Source organism: Erythrolamprus reginae, chromosome Z (genome assembly GCF_031021105.1).
Source record: "Erythrolamprus reginae isolate rEryReg1 chromosome Z, rEryReg1.hap1, whole genome shotgun sequence".
NCBI lineage: Eukaryota > Metazoa > Chordata > Lepidosauria > Squamata > Dipsadidae > Erythrolamprus > Erythrolamprus reginae.
Genome location: NC_091963.1, coordinates 114,570,211 through 114,591,601, shown reverse-complemented (window position 1 = coordinate 114,591,601; position 21,391 = coordinate 114,570,211). Strand labels below are relative to the sequence as shown.

Genomic DNA, 21,391 nt, shown 5'->3' with positions numbered 1-21,391 from the left:
GCTCTCCCTTTTGATAGTTTCATTCCAAAGAAGAAACCCAAATGCCACACACTGTAAGAAGAGTTTCCTATTCAACTGCAGGTTGCCGCTCCCTTTCCTTGAGTGGCTTTTATAAAATTTGGCCATGCCTAAGGGAACGGTTCAACCTCTTGCCCTGCAGCCTGAACAATTTTTCTTCACTTGGAAACAGCTGATGTCAGAGCAATACTGACTCATCTTCATGCAACATGTTCCAGCCACTACCTTTCAATCCATTGGCTAGAAATTAGCATTTTGTTCTCTTCTTTAAAAAGATAAAGAATGTCCATTATTTATCATGTTTCATTTGAAAGTTACAATTGACTGTGGTATCTTTGGGAGTTCTTTGCTCCAATTTTCCACAATTCTGCCCTGCTTGGCTACATATGCCATCCCAGGTATTTTTGTAAATCCCTCCACTTTTATTGCTATATGATTTTATGCTGTTTTCCAAAGCACCAGAGAGCCAAACAAGGAATAATGGAGGTAAACTGTCCAAGGAGAGATTCAACCTGGAAATAAGGAGAAACTTTCTGACAGCGAAAGCGATCAAGCAGTGAAACAGCTTGCATGCAGAGGTTGTGAGAGCTCCAACAATTGAGACTTTCAAGGGGAGGTGGGATTACCATTTGTCCGAAATTGTGTAGGGACACCTGCTTGAGAGGGGGCTGGACTAGATGACCTACAAGGTGCCCTCCAATTCTAATAATAATCTAATCTAATGATAAATAAATGATAAATAAAGAAATGGGTAGGTAGATGATAGATAGATAGATAGATAGATGATAGATAGATAGATTAGATAGATAGATTAGATAGATAGATAGATAGATAGATAGATAGATAGATAGATAGATAGATAGATAGATAGATAGATAGATTAGATAGATAATCTATCTTCAAACCTTGTGAAAGCAGGATTTCTATGGAATGTCAGATTAATAACCGAGTTCTGGCTCTGTTGTAACAATCCTAGTTCAAAGAGAGTCAGTTTGGTCTAGTAATTAAGAAACTAGGCTAAAAGCCAGGAGACCATGAGTTCTAGCCCCACCTTAAGCATGAAAGATGCTAGGTGACTTTGAGCCAGTCATTCTCTCTCAGCCCAACTCACTTAACACAGTTGTTTGTAGTGGGGAAAAGAGGAGAAAGGAGTATCAGATATGTTTGCTACCCTGAGTTATATTTAAAATGAAAAGGAAATAAACAAAAGTGTTTCCCTTGAACAGAAGTAATGGCATAGGAATGGCATAGAAAAGAATCTTCAACTACTACGTAAAACTGTTCTGAATGTAAAGTTCAATACATTTTGAGCAAGTCCTTTCTTCAGAGTCCTCCTTATAAGTAACCTAGATCTATGATAGTGAACCTATGGCACATATGCCACAAGTGTCACATGGAGCCCTTTCTAAATGCCCTATGTCAGCCTCAGCACATATATGTGCACTGGCCAACTGATTTTCGGCCTTCTGGAGGGCAGGGGGGAGGCCATTTTCTCCCTCTTCAGTCTTCAGGAAAGCCTCCAGAGCTTGGAGAAGATGAAACACCGGCCTAAGGAAAGTCCTAAGCATCAGTGAGGCCTGTGCGCATGCGCAGGGAGTTAGCACAGAGGGGTTTGTGTGCGCATGCACAGGAGGAGGCCATTGAATTATGGATGTGGGCTTGCGCACATACCCTTTTGTCACCCAAGCAAAAAAAAAAGTTCACCATCACTAAAGTTCACTTTGAGGAAAGTCTGTTCAGTCTTATGGGCTTCTCTTTATAAGGAATTTCACATAATACAATACTTAATGTTGGCTGAGTATCCTATGATATCTAAACTGGAAAAATAAACTAACATTGATTTTATATTGACTTTAACAAACTGAAGGCATGAAAACAATTAAAATGAAAAAAGTTTCAGACTCTCCTGGGAAGTTGGGTAAGAATGCAAAGTGTCTGGCAGAATTTATCCGTTGGGGTTAATTTATATTTATTCCATTCCATTATTTTACATGAAGAACACCAAATAGATATTTTTGAAGAGTTTTCATTTCACAAATGACAACTATGAGCTGAATTAAATATGTTTGCCATTTTGAGATATTTGTAAAAATAATAAAGGCAGGATGCAAACAAATAAGATAGATTTAATTCTCCATACTTTCAGTATTATCATTATTATTGAATCCAGCTTTGGGTTTTGGCTGTAGGAACTTCAATATTCAAGTCTTTTTTAGTTCAACCAAGATTTATTACTTGAATCCATTGAAATTCTGGCCAATACTATACTGAGAATCTCATTTGTATTTTATTTCAATATCCTCATTAAACATAGATGAAAATTACTTGGTTGCAAACATTATGTTGACTTGTTATTCCTCAGAAACTTAAATTAAACATTTTGAACAATAAACTGGCTTTGTTACAACATAATTAATCAGGATCACCTTAGTTTCAAGGAAACTGTTGTAACATAATTTTTTAAAAAAAGTTTTATTGAACTGGGAATGTTCTTGGAAGTATATTCAGTTTAATCATTTGTTTTTTGGTTTATTTAATCCAGATGCAATCACTGCCTTAGAAATTATACAGTAATTAGAGGTTTTGGAAAAATTAATAGTGGCTCCCAAGCCAAAACCCCATTTTTACAAAAAACTGGAGAAAAATGATGAAATTGATATTTATATTATTTATGCATCACATAATGTTTCATCTCTCCAAATTCATAGATCACTGTAAATAATGTGGAATTAATCTTTTATCATTTTAGTATTAAAACAACAAAAATGTTTGTGCATACAGAACACCTCATAAATTTTTTCAATAAAGCATAATTAGATCTCTAATTACGCTTAGAGATGTAATTCAAAAGCTAGAATAATAATTCATATTATTTTATTTTATCCTAATATTGTTGCATTTGCCATTGCAACAACAAGGATTGAACATGTCACTCTGCATTACTGTTATACTTACCTTTGATGTTCTAGCCTCTGTAAGTCAACATAGATCAAAATGAAAATGAAATAAACATTCAATAGATAAATAAGTAAATAAATTGTATGCATTTGTTCTCTTAGCTATATCCAAAGAGAGGATTTTGAGAAAAATGGCCAGTTTTTGAAGTTGTTCTATTCACAACTTATTTTTTAGCTTGATTTCTTCTTCCTCCTTTTCATTTTTATTTTTAACATTATACAATTTCACAAATACTGATGATATTGTTGTATAGCTGTATTTGTATTTTCTTTTGGTTCATTCACTTAAGAATGCTCAGGAAGTTCTATAACTGGATTGAGGAGAGGGAGAGAGAGACAGAAACGAAAAGAAACTAGAACAAACTACAAAGAGACCAGGAATGAAGAGAAAGGAGGAGAAGAACAAGACAAAACAACTTATTTGATTGCTCGCCGATATTCTATTCTTTTATTTATTTATTCAATATGAAGGAATATACCAGAAACATAACAATTAGAATTTTAAACGCAACACCTAGAAAAGGAAACACTAGACTAATAGATTAAGCAAATTTTAAGAAACAGGATACCACTGAAAGTATAACCGGAAAAATGAAATATAAATATAACTGCAGGTTGGCAGAGGGGGGGGGGGGGAAAGGGGCGTCCTACGTTGGTTTTTTTTTTTTGGTTTTTTTTTTTTTTTTTTTTTTGTTAGTGTTAAATGTGGTTTGTTCGACCTTAATGAAAATAACAATTAGACACATATGATAAGAACACCCTGTCCTGTCCATACTGTTTTGTATTGTCTTTGTATATAGTTTTGTATATATATTCAATAAACTCTATTTAAAAAAAAAAAAAAAAAGAATGCTCAGGAAGATAAATTTATCTCAGCATCTACTGTTGTCCTACTATCGCAGCACCATTGAGCGTGTCCTCACATACGGCATTCTAGCTTGGTATGGGAGCAGCTCTGTAGTGAACAAAAAAGCTCTACAGAGAATTATTAAAACTGCCCAGAACATCATTGGGCTCCAGCTACCCGCCCTGGATGACATCTTCACATCTCGCTGTTCTAGGAAGGTGCACACCAGTCTCAAAGACTCTTCTCATCCTGCTTACAATCTTTTTGAACTGTTGCCTTCTGGCAGAAGATACAGAACAACTAGAACTCGGACCACACGTTTCCTGAATAGTTTTTATCCCAGAGCTATACTCGCACTTAACAACGAACTAAAGGGTCACCATCAGTGAACTGTTGGACAATATTACTCGGTTTGCCATGTAGATGGTTGAGTGGTTCAGGGTGGGGAATTTGTAGTGGGTGGGACATTTATTCTATATTTTATTCTATATTTTGTTCTATTTTTTATTCTATTTTTAAATTTACCTATTCTGATTTTATGTATGGTGGGACTGGTCTCTGGGTGTCACACGACTTTCGTTGCCAATGACAATTCGTTGTTTTGACAATGACAATAAATTATTATTATTATTATTATTATTATTATTATTATTATTATAATAATAATAAATAATTATATAAAAAGATTCTGGCCTTCTTTAAAAAAACCCACTTCTAATAGGTTCGGAACCTATTTACACACTCAGTGCTACCCTGAGGAGTCATATTGTCAATACCATCCATGAAGGAAGAGAAGGGGGAAAAAAAAGTGGGCAGGGACAGCATATCTGTCTGTATTTTATTTTATTTTATTTATTTATTTATTTTGTCCAATACACAATGGGGGTTTTAGTGGGTATATATCTATATACACATAGTAAAACACATGATGAAGGTTATAGAGGAGATACGCATAGTAAAATATATCTAAGAAATAATAGAAAAGAAGATATAGTAATAGAACATATCAATGAAAGAATAGAAGAAGAGATATAGGAATAGAAGAGAGGTATAGGAGATATAGGAGAGCAAAAGGACAGGGGACGGAAGGCACTCTAGTGCACTTGTACTCGCCCCTTACTGACCTCTTAGGAATCTGGATAGGTCAACCGTAGATAATCTAAGGATAAAGTGTTGGGGGTTTGGGGATGACACTATGGAGTAATGAGTTCCATGCTTCGACAACTCGGTTACTGAAGTCATATTTTTTACAGTCAAGTTTGGAGCGGTTAATATTAAGTTTAAATCTGTTGTGTGCTCTTGTGTTGTTGGGGTTGAAGCTGAAGTAGTCGCCGACAGGCAGGACGTTGCAGCATATGATCTTGTGGGCAATACTTAGATCTTGTTTAAGGCATCTTAGTTCTAAACTTTCTAGGCCCAGTATCACTGTTTCTTAGATTGGAATTGTTGCATCTGAATCAGTGAAATTGGAGTGCCAGAAAGCTTCATAGCAGTCTTGAAAAAAAGATCCGCATATTGTAACAAATACTGGGAAGGTTAAGCTTGTTGAAGATCATCCAGAAGCTCAGCTAGGATCAGAATCAGATTGCAAATCAAACCACATCAGTTTTGGCGTTTATCGTATAAACACAATTGTTTTATTCTCAGAAACAGTAGTGGGCATAGAACTGTAATTTAGTTTGGTTTCTTTAAGTCAGCTCTGATTTTTCCCCACGGCTCAAATGCAAAACTCTTCTGTTTAATCCTGCTTTAACGGAGAAACCACACTTGGCTTGGAGTTCACGCTAAGCCTGGATATCAAAGCCACAATGGCTGAGTTCAGACACTGAATTACAAACAGTTAAACCACACTGTAGATTAGTACAAGTATGAACATAGGAGGTGATTATCTCCATCTTCTGTTTGCTTGTTTGTCTAATGTCTGTTTTATTACATTCAACTTCTACAGCCTCGAAATAAAACTGAAGAATGGGATACCTTGAAGAGGTATTCCTTAGCCATTTTTCCTTGTTATCTTTTTCTGCCAATCAGCCGTACTCATTTCCCATTGCTCTTTCTTCCACAGATAAAATATGCAGATATCTGTATTTTGATAATAACTCTACTTGCTGCTATTCTGCAAAGTGGGCCATGCGTGAAGGCTTGGGATGACAATAAATCAATCTCATATTGGAATTCCTATCTTTTTAATAGAAATGTTGCTAAGCAAGAGATTGGTTTCCACAGTCTGTATTATATTGTCAATTTTTTGCTTTCCACTATGAGAAAAACAACACATCAAATAGCTGTTGGGATTTTGAGAATCCCAATAAATATTTTAATGACTTAATAAGCATGAGATAATTGGACATAGCTAAGATTAGACAGAAGATGGCTATAGTGGCACATTTAATACATAGGCTCTTTTTCAATGGTTGAGAAAAAAGAGGAAAGTGGGATTTGCCAAGAGGAACAGCACCAAAACTGTACAGTCATTTCCATGCCAGAGCCCACCATCTACATTTCAGAAGAGAATCCACTACTGATCCAGCCAAAATCTTCTCCATGTTATTCTCAGCTGTTTGCTAGACATAGCCAAGCACAGAAGTAGGCGGGAGGAAGAATAACAGAATAACAGAGTTGGAAGGGACCTTGTAGGTCATCTAGTTCAGTCCTCCATCCAAGCAGGAGACTCTACACCATTTCTGACAGACCCTACACCAGTGTTTCCCAACCTTGGCCACTTGAAGATATTTGGACTTCAACTCCCAGAATTCCAAAGCCAGCGAATGCTGGAGTTGAAGTCTAGATACATTCAAGTGGCCAAGGTTGGGAAACACTGCCCTACACCATTCCAGTCTCTTCCCAAAAGCCTCCAGGGGTGAAGCTCCCACAACTTCCGAAAGCAAGCTATTCCATTGGTTGATGGTTCTGTCAGAAAATTTCTCCTTGATCAGTTTCCCTCCATTACTCCTTGTCTGGCTTTTAGGTGCCTTGGAAAATAGCTAGACCCCCTTCTCTCTGTGGCAGCTCTTGAAATATTGGAAGACTGCTATCAGGTCTCCCCTGGCCCTTCTCTTCACTAGAATAAATAGCCTTTACTTTACTTTAATTTACTTTTTACTTTAATTTACTTTTTACTTTACTTTACTTTACTTTACCTTACCTTACCTTACCTTACCTTACCTTACTTTACTTTACTTTACTTTACTTTACTTTAATTAATTTAATTTAATTTATTCGACTTCTATGCTGCCCAATCCCGTAGGATTCATGGAGGCTTACAACAATAAAAATAATACAATGATACAATAATATAAAAGAAGCCAAAGAAAGAAGCCAGGCCCAGTTCATGTAACTGTTCTTTATGTATTTAGCCCACTAGGTTGAAGAGGAGGAGGAGGAAGAGGAGAAGACAGACAGGTGTCTATTAGCCTTAGCCTATCATTCAAACAATGACAGTGGTTGCACCAATAAGGAGAAGTCATATGTGCAGTAATAAGGATGGAAGCAGGCCCAATCAAATGGGGAATGTCTTTTAAGAATATGTTTCCAAACAGCCCTCCAATTCTAATCTGGGCATTGATTGCTAACTTCAGAATTGCATCCTATTATTACAGTACAGTTTGCCATTTTCCCTGGAGCAAACAGCAAGAGATCCTGTCTATTTCCATGCCATAGAAAGCTTTATCTGTTACCTTTTGCAAGTCAAGACATACTTAGGAAGCAAGAAGAGAGCAGGTTGATCTCTATTTGTGCATTATCAGTCACAGGGAAAACTCATTCCTCTGTGGATTAAGCAAAACAAATATGCTTCCATGTTTGTGTCAAAAAGTGGGCTTCAGCTTCTGCCCAGGCGAGAAGAATTCTGATAGTTTGCACTCAAGTCAGAAGCACCAAGGAACTTCCAGGGTGAAAGAATTAGCTGGTGACATCACCGTTGCCTGCAGGATGCCTAGTTGAGGGACTCCTTTCATGTTTGAAAAAGTTGGAGCGAAGGATGGAAGCACTTGGTTCTCCAACACGGACATATCAACCTCCATCCTAACCATGCAAGCCACCCTTCTCCTCTTCTGATAGTTAACATGGAACTATTTGGGAAGTCCCCAAAAAAGGGGAATGCATCTTGGATGATTTTGTTTTTGTTTATTTCAGTATATTTTAGGAAAAGAAAAATGACAGCGCTTGGAGAGTGATAATATCTGGGAAGGAAGGACCGGGATGGGGATATGCTTTAGCTTCACGAACGTATTTAAAAAATTAAAATTGTAAATGGAAAATTGTAATCATAGCCACCTCTCATCAGTGGAGGCTGAATTGAGCATGTCATTGGCTACACATCTTTGCATACATTTATGCAACTACACAATATGTTTCCACTTCTGATTTGATTTGTTTATCCAGTCGAAACATAAACTTGAGAGTGAATTTTTGAAGAATCAGGAACAAAAGACATCAGGGACTGTTAACTTCTTTTGCACTCCACCGGGGAGAAATATTAGCTCAGTGAAATTGAGTGAAATTCATGATCTCGCTATGCAATCTCACTTGCAAATAGCACCCTGTACGTATAGCATGAGTATATAGACGAAGAAAGGAGTTGCTCAATAGTGTGTGTGGTCCTTAAGCTATTTAATTTTACAGCACCATTCTCAATCTTTTTTATATGCACATGCATGTCAAGATCTCATGTTCTAAGGCAGTGATGGCAAACCTATGCAACGCGTGCAACAGGAGCCATATCTGTTGGCACGCGAGCTGTTGCCCAAGCTCAGCTCCAGTGTGCATGGGTGGAGGCCAGCTGATTTTTGGCTCACACAGAGGCTCTGGGAAGGTGTTTTTTTGCTTCCAGAGAGCCTCCAAGGGGATGGGCATTTTTACCCTCTCCCAGCTCAAGGGAAGCTTTTGGAGCCTGGGGAGGGTGAAACACGAGCCTACTGGGCCCACCAGAAATCAGGAAACAGGCCATTTCCGGCTTCCAGAGGACCTCTGCGGGTGGGGGGAGGGAAGCTGTTTTTGCCCTCTCCAGGCATTGAATTATGGGTGGGGGCACTCGTGCATGTTCAATAGCACACGCTCATGCTCTTTTGGCACACAAGGGAAAAAAGGTTCACCATCACTGTTCTAAGGAATTCTGATACTTGTACTAGTTAAGTTGCTGGCCTAAAAACCAGGAGGCTGTGAGTTCCAGTGTCACCCTTGGTATAAAACAGTGGTTCTCAACCTCTTTTTAAATGGATTTTTTAACCTAAAACTGTAATTTAGATCGCTAAATATTAGATTTGTTACTATGTATTGTTTTTTACCATTGTTGTGAGCCGCCCCGAGTCTACGGAGAGGGGCGGCATATAAATCAAATAAATCTAATCTAATCTAATCTTTAATGCTGCAATCCCTTAATACAGTTCCTCATGTTGTGGTGATCCCCAGCCATAAGGTGAGTGGCAATTCTCCCAAAAGAGCTTGAAGCTGATTTGCAGGAAGGTCACAGAGACACCCCCACTGTCAATGTCTGATTGGTCGGATTATAAAAATATGTTCCAAGGCACCAGAATAGAAGCTTTAGTTCCTAACACTGTGGGAAATTTGCCTTTTCCCATGGTCTTAGGCGACCCCTGTGAAATGGTCATTTGACCCCCAAAGGGGTCCCGACCCCCAGGTTGAGAACCACTGGTATAAAAGGATATTGTGGGGAAAATAGGAGGAAGAAGGATTACAGTATTAGTTATGTTCAACACTTCAAATTATTTCTAAAAATAATAAAGGCAGGTTTAAAAAATTGTTACAAATACATAAATCATTTTCAATCTCATTTCTAAGGTTCCAGACACCCCTTTCAAGGCCTTTCCAATGCACAAAAAAAAGTTGTGCTGGCAGGATGGGAGTACATAACTAGTTTGGATATGGCAATATCTAAAATAAACCAATAAGCTGTAATAAGAACTGTATGTTCAAATGATGGTTTATGCATTTGTAAGCTGGACAAGTAAGTTTATAGTATTGTATATATATTGAGAGTTATTGACTGATTTAACCTCATATGGCTAGGATTGTTCTTCATTAAGATATTTGCCAAAGTAAATAATATTTTATACACTAAATGTAACTGAATTGTATTACTGAATTATTACTCGTATCTCTGACCTATCGGCTAGATATCTGCTAGACCTCCATGTTTCATCTGTGTACGTTAACCACCCAGAGATAACTCTGCACACTCCTCAACACTTCTTTTCTTAAAGTTCTTTATCTTAAACTAGTTTTGATCTGTCTCACCTATCCTCCTACTGGGGACCATCAGAATTTCCTTGTAGCTGATAATTCCAAATAGCTCTACTGTTTGTTTTGTTCTTCAGAGATTCAAAGGCAAGAAAAAGAAAAGAACATATCAACATGTTCGTCCTTTCCTTAACTGTGCCTAGTAAAGAGTGATGGATGGGGAAAAAAACCAAACCCAGGACGGTGCTGGGAGAAAACCAGGAATCAAGACATTATCCAATGGACATTTTGTTGGACCCTCATCCCTTGAACCTCACTGCATGAAGCACTAATGCTAGTTGCATATTTCTGAATATCTGCTAGGCATGGGTAGATCTCTGCTGCTCCATAGCATGATCATGCACATTGTTTAGCTCAGTGTTTCCCAACCTTGGCAATTTGAAGATATTTGGACTTCAACTCCCAGAATCCCCCAGCCAGCATTCGCTGGCTGGGGTTTCTGGGAGTTGAAGTCCAAATATCTCCAAGTTGCCAAGGTTGGGAAACACTGGTTTAGCTCCACCTTCTCCCCACAGCCGCCATTATAAAAACGTATAATTACCTCTACACTTGGCATCTGAAGTTGGAGTACACTCCTTCTCGATGATCTCATCCTCCTCACACACTGTGCAAGGGAAGCAGGGGTCCACATGGTTGGCTTCATCGGAATAAGTCCCCACCGGGCATTTCTCACACAATGTGTTCTGATTTTCCCCACAAGGATAGACAAGGCCGTAGCCTATTTCACAGATGTGGCACTGTTTACATTCATTGTTGTCATTCCTGTAGTAGCCGTAGATACATTTGCAGATGGTGTTGTCCGATTCCACACAAGGAGCCGACATGCTCTCCAGGCCGACACACTCCTTACAAGGCTTGCAACGCTCAGTTGCACTCACTGTGTCTGAATAGCTCGTGCCTGTAAAACATTGGAAGGTCAAAGCTGAGAGTTCTGGGTTATCTATCGATTGAGTTGAGAACTCTCTATTTGATCACAGTGGGCTCCTTTCACCCAGATATAGGCAACCCTGGGAAGCTGGGGGCCTGCACAATATGCACAATGGTTATTTGTTTGTTTGTTAGATTTCTATGCCAGCCTTCTCCTCAGATTCGGGGCAGCTCACAACAAGAATAAATACAAAACATCTAGAAATCTAAATCTAAAAATATTCTAAAACCCTAATTTCTTAAAACCAGTCGCTAACATTCACCCAGTTCATACATATAAACTCATTCATCAGCTGGTGCTAGCTGCTAAATGGAGTGGCCCCAAGCCTGACAGCCAAGGTGGATCTTTAGAGCTTTGTGGAAGACGGGGAGGATAGGAGTGGTAAAAATCTCTGGAAGCAGTTGATTCTAGAGGGCTGGGGCCTCCACAGAGAAGGCTCTTCTCCTAGGCTCCGCCAGATGACATTGTCTAACTGACAGGACCTGGAGAAGGCCAACTCTGTGAGACATGACTGGCTGCTGGGATACATGAGGCAGAAGATGGTCCCATAGGTAATCTGGTCCAATGCTATGTGGGGCTTTATGGGGAAGTCAATGGCTGAAATGGATGGGACAGTGATACCAGTCGTGATTCATGATTGGTATCATGATTCCATCATATAAGTAGCAGAACTGTATATGAAAAATTGGGGAAGGCATTTGTTTTCTTTTGGGCCAAGTAAGTAATGTGGATCCCTTGGGCAACTTAGATACTTCTCACAATGCCTGTCAAGATGACTTTCCAAAAATCCCAGAGAATAATAGTATGTATATTGGGAACAAGTTCAAGTTCTATAAATGGGTATTTTGGATTGATTTATAAGACTTTGGCGGTAGCCTGAACCAGGAAACAGATGCAACAAGTTTGCCTGAAACTATACTTTAAATGTTACTTCTTTGTAACTGTTCTGCCTGGCCAATGGCCAAACGAGGCAATTATACAAACTCACACACACACACAAGCTTAAAAAAAAGTAAAAGGTTTTTTATGTGCAAATGGCTGCAAGCCTCAGTGACTGTAAGAGAAATGCTGGTTTATCAGTCCAAGGGTCAGAATTAATCACTCAAGCCAGCAACAGAAGTCTTTCTGGCTAATGTCAGCCAATTACTCACTGCTTGAATGTCAGAATCTTCAAAGGTGTCCAAAGGATCAACAAAACCGCAAGCGTCAATGTCTCTCTCAAAAATCTGAACAATAAATTCCCACATCGCTTGTTGCACGCCGTTCCCTTTTTAACTCTGTGGCAGCATCTTTGATTCCTGACAACTGTGACTTAGAATCTCTTTCTGCATCTGCGCAGCTGCTCCTGGTGTCCCAGCATTCTTCTGACCCAGACACTTAGGATGGGATCATTCATCATCCCTTCCTCATCTGACTCAGATGAGACTCTGACTGGAGATTTTACAGTCTCTGCTGGCCTCTCTACCTCTTCAGCCCTTTCCACACCCCCTTCTCTTCCACTGTCTGACTCTTCATTAAGCCAGACAGGTCTTCTTTGATTTGACGGACCTAGCTCCTCTGAGGCAAAATCTCTAACATCATTGCTATGGCTTTCCAAATGATGAGAGTAGTCGTTTTGCATGCATCACATGCTCTCAAATTTCCCAATGCATTATGGCCTTATTTGTCACTTACATGAATTTAATCTAAAAACTGGAAAACAGGCGCAATTTAGCATTCCATCCATCCATCCATCCATCTACAGTATCTATCATCTATTTATTTTCTTTCTCTCTCTCTCTCTTCTTCCCTCCCTCTTTCTCTTTCCCTCTTTTATCTATCATTCATCCTATGCTATCCACCTTCCCCCAAGCCTACTCCACCACAACTAGGTGGGCAGAAATAAACCCAGATAAATCCACCAACCATTGCCCTTGACTTGTCCCACAAGTATAAGGGATATATGAGGACAGATGTACTTATCAAACATTTTTATTCTGTAGACACAGATTGGAGTTTAGTTATGAGAGTAGCACCGATTATGAAACTATAGTTTTTTTGCCTGTTCAAGAACTGGATGAAAGTGCACCATGAGGAAAAGCTTTATGGCTGGAGAAAATGAAGAAGGGATCCACTATAATTTCGTCTGGGCTAAGACAAGTTGACAGGGCTGTATAATTAGCAGTGTTAGCATAAAGTCTCTTATTCCCAAATATTTGCTCTGTTTGCTTACAGAGCAAGCAACTGCTCTGTAGTTCAAGACTGAGGCTGGCGTTAAGCAAGCAAGTTGTTTAATTTGAAGGAGGCTAGAATGGATGCAGGTATTCCATGTTATCACTGAAGTTTGACTGGTTAGTATTTCTAGGGGTTTTGTAGCCCTGACACTGAAGAGTGGCTTGGTTTTCTGAGACCAAGAGAAAGCAACTTTTTTCAGTTATACATTTTTTCCCCCCACACTGAAAAGTAGTGCTAAACTTTCACCTCTCTTGCTTGGCGTTTCTTTTTTCTCATAGAAATTTGGCAGTTTGATCTTTGGAAGTTGAAGATTGCAAAACAGGAAGCTACAAGTTACAAGCTGTTTAGACTTACTTAAATCAAAGTTCAGAAATGTTTTGTTGACAAAAAAAATAATAACAGGTAATCAGTTCAGTGGAAAATGTTTGCCTTTTCTTCCCATTTTTTTTCACCTCAAAGAACAAGAGTAGGTTAATTCAACCCCCTTTTTTTTTTAACAATACAATAATGTTTAATTGAAGGGACCACAAACCTCCTGCACTTCAATGCTCCTAATCTCTTCTTGGCCTTTTGGGATAAAATAAAAAGTAGTAGGATTTTAATTTTGCCAGACCAAAGCACTTTCCCATCACTATTGTTTAGTTTCTATCTTCAGAATATCTTTGAAAGTACCTTAGTCTCAAACCACAGGAAAAAAGAAAGTAGTAAAAAAAAGGTTGTAAGAACACAGAAATTCTATTTAAATATAAAACATAATATCTCCCTAGCCTTACAACTTTAAATCAGTGCTTCTCAAATTTATTTATTTATTTATTAGATTTCTATGATGCCCTTCTCGAAGCGACTCAGGGTGGCGTACAACATTAATACAACAATATATAAGAAATCTAATATCTCTAAATAGAATAGAATAGAATCGAATTTTTATTGGCCATGTGTGATTGGACACACAAGGAATTTGTCTTGGTGCATATGCTCTCAGCTTACATAAAATAAAATATACATTTGTCAAGAATCATGTGGTACAACACTTAATGATTGTCATAGGGGTCAAATAAGCAATGAAGAAGCAATATTAATAAAAATCTTAGGATATAAGCAACAAGTTACAGTCATACAGTCAACATGGGAGGAAATGGGTGATAGGAATGATGAGAAAAACTAGTAGAATAGAAGTGCAGATTTAGTAGAAAGTCTGACAGTGTTGAGGGAATTATTTGTTTAGCAGAGTGATGGTGTTCGGGAAAAAACTGTTCTTGTGTCTAGTTGTCTTGGTGTGCAATGCTCTGTAGCGACGTTTTGAGGGTAGGAGTTGAAACAATTTGTGTCCAGGATGTGAGGGGTCAGTAAATATTTTCCCTGCCCTCTTTTTGATTCGTGCAGTATACAGGTCCTCAATGGAAGGCAGGTTGGCAGCAATTGTTTTTTCTGCAGTTCTGATTATCCTCTGAAGTCTGGGTCGATCCTGTTGGGTTGCAGCACCAAACCAGACAGTTATAGAGGTGCAGATGACAGGCTCAATGATTCCTCTGTAGAACTGTATCAGCAGCTCCTTGGGCAGTTTGAGCTTCCTGAGCTAGCGCAGAAAGAACATTCTTTGTTGTGCTTTTTTGATGTTTTTGATGTTAGGTGACCATTTTAGGTCTTGAGATATGATAGAACCTAGGAATTTCTAAATTTCTAAACACATTTAAAAGACCCCCATGAACATTTGCATATCCAATCCAATCATGTCTCATATCGGCCAATCCAATCCAATCATATCCAATCCAATCATGTCTCATATCGGCCAGAGACAGTCTCAACACTCACGGCCTGCCGGCAAAGGTAGGTTTTTAAGGCTTTGTGAAAAAACCAGGAGGGAGGGGGTGCTACTTATCTCCGGAAGGAGTTCGTTCCAGAGGGCCGGGGCCACGACAGAGAAGACTATTCCCTTAGGTCCCACCAGTCGACATTGTCTGGCTGATGGGACCTGGAGCAGGCTGACTCTGTGGGACCTAACTGGCCGCTAGGATACATGAGGAAGCAGGCGGTGGGGCGAGCCCCCCTGGGGGAGCATGGAGAGATGCCAGGGGGGCACGTGGTCCCTCTCGACCGATTCCCCCAGATAGGGAGTATTCTCCCAGTTGCATGCTGCTCTGAGCCCGGAAGAGAAGGTGGCCAGGCAGGGTGGGGCAGCTGTATGGGTTCTTGGTGGACAATGTGGTAGCCATAAATGGAATGACAAACCTGCTGAAAAAGAAGGATGTTCAAAGAGGAGCATCCTCTGCAGCTGGGCGAAAGCTCCGGGTGGCACCCTAAAACTTCTTTCCACACCATTTACTGCAAGTGCACAACAGAGGCGGCGCTTACGGGCCATGCCAGCAACCACAGTAGCCTATGCTTGTCTAACCGAAACAGGCTCCACTGAGTTTAGTGTGACTTACTCCCAAGCAAGTAGGTAGAACAATCTTCCCCAGCCAATAGTTAGCTTGCAGCTTATAATAAGTCAAATAATAAATATTAACATTAAAATTCCATTAGGGCTTAGAGTGGAGAGTTTGGGTGGTTGTGCAAAATGTTTATTTCTTTCTGGGGGGTGGGGGCTAACAGAAAATAATAGAGAAGCACTGCTTTAGAGCAGTGTTTTTCAACCAGTGTGCCGTGGCACACTAGTGTGCCGTGAGACATGGTCAGGTGTGCCGCGAAGTTCAGAGAGAAAGAAAACAAGAGAGAGAGAAAGCAAGAGAGAGAGAAAGCAAGAGAGAAAGAAAGCAAGAGAGAGAAAGAGAGAAAGAGAAAAAAAACTAGAGAGAAAGAAAGCAAGAGAGAGAGAAAGCAAGAGAGAGAGAAAGCAAGAGAGAAAGAAAGCGAGAGAGAGAGAGAAAGAGAGAAAGAGCAAGAGAGAGAGAGAAAAACTAGAGAGAAAGAAAGCAAGAGAGAGAGAAAGAACAAGAGAAAGAAAGAGAGAGAGAAAAAGAGAGAGAAAGAAAGCAAGAGAGAGAGAGAAAGAGAGGGAGGGAAGGAGAGAGAAAGACATAGAGGGACGTAGGGAGGGAGGGAGAAAGAGAGCAAAAAAGAGGAAGGAAGGAAGAGAAAGAAAGAGGGATGGAGAGAGAGAGAAAGAAAGAGGAAGGAAGGGAGAGAAAGAGGGAGGGAGAAAGAAATAGAGCGAAGAGGAGGAAGAGAGAGAATTTTTTTGTCTAAACTTTTTTTAGCCCCCCCCCCCCCCCCCGTTCAATGTGCCCCAGGGTTTTGTAAATGTAAAAAATGTGCCGCGGCTCAAAAAAGGTTGAAAAACACTGCTTTAAAGTAATGAAGAATTCAATGGCTTCTTTCATGCTCTACACCGAACATTATGAGGACATAAAAACATTTTGGACTGAAGAAAAAGATCTCACAAAGAAAGCCAGAAGCCCATAGGAAGACCTCAAGCAAGACATAATTGGATCTTGCATTTTCAATAACTGCTTTTATAAGCTAGCTCTCTGAAACTGGGTATAATATTAGAAAACATGACTAACAAGCTTTAATAAATTTAGCAGCCATAAATTGGTCTAATCTTTTATATTTGCATCGTTACCTCTCATGGTAATGAATTCCACAATTTGGCTCTGCATTACTTCAAGAATAATTTCTTTTTAATCTGTCCTAAATCTCCCAATATTTAATTTCATTGACTTGACCTTGAGTTTTAATATGAATCACATCCATTTTGTTCACATGTGTAATGTATTATATACAATTACATTAGGCTATCCTTTATTCAACTTCTCTTTCCTTAAGTTAAAACCTCATAAATCTTAATCAAGTTATTTGATGTTATATGAACATTGGTTATTACAGTGCAATAGCAATTCCCATAAAATTTAATACATTTGTTTCCAGAAAATGAAAATGGAATTCCATACTTATTTACTTGCTATTAACTGCTAATTATTCCATAAAGTTTACTATTGGATAGTCATGTATGAATGATTGATTATGTGCCATCAAAATAGCTGGCTCTTAGTGACCTCATAGATTTTCCCTAAGATAACCTGTTTCAAACTTGGTCCTGAAGATCTTCTAATAATGGATCTCTTGTCATTGTAATTGAGCCCATCCATCATACTTTTGGCCATCCTGTTTTTCCTTCTGCCTTTCCCAGAATTAAAGACATTCAAAAAGGTTAGTTCTTAATGTATCCAAAATATGATAATTTGAGCCTGGTTTTTTGTCCTTTGAAAGGAGAATTCCAGGTTGATTTATTTTTTCTTGATTATCCATGGAATTTGTTTTTTTCCTTGATTATCCATGTGTCTTTACCAAAAAAGCTAGATGCTTTTGCAATCACAATTAACTAATATTTTTTCCTCCTTAAACTGCAAAACCTGAGCATTGCCTTACCTTCAAAATTTCCTACCCTAATGACTTTTGCTAGATATTTTTTGCACCATTTTCAGTCCATAGCATTAACTTGGAATAATCATCACTCAGTAGTATTTTCAAGTCTGAGATTTCAGACAATTCTTTTCATTTACTCTGTCATTCTCAAGTTCCCTTCTTTTAAGGAGAAGAATAAGAACAGAAGGAGAAAAAAAATCTAGGTAGGCAACCAGCAGAACTGAATGAGAGGGTGGGACACTGGGACATGTTCTCATATGTTGCTTTTAAAAAAAATCAAAGATGTCTATGATTCAGACTTTCTGAAGTGTAGGATCCTTGATTTATGGCAATTGTTCAGTCCTAATAAATCATTGCCAGATCAATGCATTTAAATAGATGTCCACCTTATAAATTAGGATCAAGACATTTCTGCTTTAGACATGTTATTTAAATACTCTTTTCAAACTATCCAATATTATTATGCTAAATTAAGATAACTTTAATTGATGGTGACATGATAGCAGTACAGTAATCCCTCACTACTTCGCGGTTCATCTTTCGCGGATTCACTACTTCACGGGTTTTTTAAAGGGGGCTTATTAAAAAAATTAAATTGATTAAAACATCATAAAATTATTCTACAGTACTACTGTACTCTATTAAAGAAACTGGTAGGATATTACATGTGGTTCCAGCTGAGAAACATTATAGAATGACTGTTTAATGCAAGGGGGGGGGGCTTTAAAAGTCCAAATACTTGTTATGTACATAAAAAAATATCTTTCCTATACTTCACAGAAATTTGTTTTTCTTTTCTTTTTTTTAATTTTTTTTCCTTTCTTAAAAAAAATAATATTTATTGAATATGTACAAATATAAAAGACAGTACAGAACAGTATTGACAAAACAATTTGTTTTTCACGGGTGGTCTTGGAACGCATGCCCCGCAAAGAAGAGGGGATCAACCTATTTTTCCAAAACACCGGAAGGCAAAACAAGAAACAATGAATGGAAACTAATCACGGAGAGAAGCAACCTGGAATAAAGGAGAAACTTCCTAACAGTGAGAACAATTAATGAGTGAAACAGCTTGTCTTCAGAAGTTCTCATTGCTTCATCACTGGAGGTTTTCTAAGAAGAGACTGCAGAGCCAATTGTTTGAAATGATATAGGGCAGTGAGGGTGAACCTATGGCACGGGTGCCACGAGTGGCTCACAGAGCCATATCTGCTGGCATGTGTTGCCTTACATAAGCTCCAACATTCATGTGTGTGCTAGCCAGCTGATTTTGGGCCAACAAAGAGGCTTTGAGAGGGTGTTTTGGGTTTCCAGAGAGCCTCTGGGGAGATGAGGGAGGGTGTTTTGCCCTGGCCCCAGGGAAGCCTTTGGAGCCAGGGGAGGGTGAAACATGAGCCCACTGGGTCCACCAGAAGTTGGGAAACAGGCCCTTTCCAGCCTCCAGAAGGCCTCCAGAGGATGGGGAAGCTGTTTTTGCCCTCCCCAGACATTGAATTATGGGCGTGGGCACTCGTGCATGGCACCCAAGGGAAAAAAGGTTTGTCATCACTGATATGGGGTCTTCTGCTTGAGCAGGCAGTTGGATTAGAAGACCTCCAAAGTCCCTTCCATATCTATTCTGATGCAGTTGAATATACTTTCAAGAAAGCTACTATGGGTCACCTTTCCTAAGTGTATCCTTTGCATGCCCCTTCAAGTCCCAAATTGAGCAGTACCTAATGAATTTTGAAGGAGGGGGGGGGGAGATATGTTGGACTTTGTGTAACTATGTTTGGAAGGCAAATTCACTTGTTATTAATTATCGTTACAGTTATCATCTGCTCATATCAATAAAATTGACCCAATTTACCCTCTTACAAAGATCTCGTAAGATGAATCATACATCACACTGAGTATTATAAAAGTGCATTTTACTGCCTAAAGAAGCTATATATTATGATTTAATAGGGAGTTAAACTAGTAGAAGGAGCTCAGCACACAAGCTGACAAGGTTAAACAATGCATTATGATTTTGCTTTGGCTCCAGTGAGCCTGCCTACCTAGAAAACAAAAGCAGAAACTCTCCAATTTCAGAGGTGTGAATAGCTGGAGGTTGGGTAGCACAAAATGTCAATTGCTAGGATCAGGCCTCTAAAGAACCCTGTATATTTTTGTTGTCACAGAAGGCACAACACTACCAAGAGCTACTCTTTTTGATTGCAACTGCATAGATTGATCAGAGAATTTGGTCCTTAGTCTCAATAGCTCCTGAAGAGTATTCAGTTGAAAAGAGGTCTATGCGGAAACATTCTTCTGATATTTTTTCCTTCAGTTCTAATTCAGTTGAAGTATTAGACAAATCACTTCCAATGTTTCTTTCAAAGAAAAGGATGGTTTGTCTGAAATTCTCATCTTGAGCAAAGCATTGTTGCATTTATTTATTTGGTGGGAGCCCAAGGGTCTATCAGAGAATGTTCAAACATAAACTTGGAAATGAATTTGAGTATCTGCAGGATATTTTTTTCCCCGTACCTCCATTTGTCTTATACAAGGCAAGAAAGATCAGGAGATGTGATGGGAGCTGGCACAATGATTCTTTTCAGAAGAGACAGGAGAATAACCATGTAGTCTGGTCTTTTTTTCAGAGAGTTTTCATTAAAAGCATACCCTCATTTGTGCTCACATTAATTTTTCTATGTCTAGTATTATTTCTAAATGATTTCTTAATATATGATATATTTAATATATCAGATGTTATGGATTTCTTTAATTACAGGATAAAAATAGCGGATGAATTTTAATAGGATTGATCATGTCTTATTTTATTTTATTTTATTTATTTATTTATTTTATTTATTTTTTTATTATTTATTATTTGGATTTGTATGCCGCCCCTCTCCGAAGACTCGGGGCGGCTCACAGCAAGTAGTACAAATCATAATTAATCCAATCAGTTAAAATATTTAAAGCTTTAAAATACATTTTGTCCAATACACAATGAGAGTTTTAGTGGGTATATATATATATGTGTGTGTGTGTGTTTTAATGTCGGATCACCCTGGTATATTATTAAACTATATTTACAGCAGCACGAAGCTAACAACTTCAGCCTGATGATGGTGAATGTGATTTCACCGAAACGTCGCATAGACATTCAAAATATTACACGGGGCAAAACCCAAACTCAGAACAATCTACATATATATATATATATATATATATCACATGTATGTATGTATGTGTGTATATATATATGTGTGTGTGTGTCACATGTTTAAGCTGAATTTGAAAATTAAGGGAGACTAGGATAGATCTATTTTGGCCTTATTTTGGCCTCATCAGCTAGCCATACCCACTGGGACTTGAACCTGCAACCTTTGCCTTGTAAGGCAGAGAATTATCCTCTAGGCTACAGTATCCAATCCCTTCAGCTCTGTACCAGGGAAGGGTTATATTTTGTGTCGAATCACCCTGGTATATTGAAGGAACATCACAGCTCCTTTTTTGCCTCTCGGCCCAACCCAGGGCCATTTCCAAGGCAGTTAATTTTATTGATAGCCGACAATTCTATCTGCATGTGTCACATGTTTAAGCTGAATTTGAAAATTAAGGGAGACTAGGATAGATCTATTTCGGCCTTATTTTGGCCTCATCAGCTAGCCATACCCACTGGGACTTGAACCTGCAACCTTTGCCTTGTAAGGCAGAGAATTATCCTCTAGGCTACAGTATCCAATCCCTTCAGCTCTGTACCAGGGAAGGGTTACATTTTGTGTCGAATCACCCTGGCATATATATATATATATATATATATATATATATATA

At 38.7% G+C, this 21,391-nt stretch overlaps 1 protein-coding gene across 1 annotated transcript in view; it reads right to left on the bottom strand.

Moving 5' to 3' along the window:
* Positions 1-21,391, bottom strand: part of NGFR (nerve growth factor receptor) — an 83,761-nt gene that overhangs the window by 14,568 nt on the left and 47,802 nt on the right. The window contains exon 3 of the mRNA XM_070730191.1: positions 10,622-10,978. Within this exon, the coding sequence (XP_070586292.1) occupies positions 10,622-10,978 (357 nt within the window). The remainder of the gene's footprint in view (positions 1-10,621; positions 10,979-21,391) is intronic.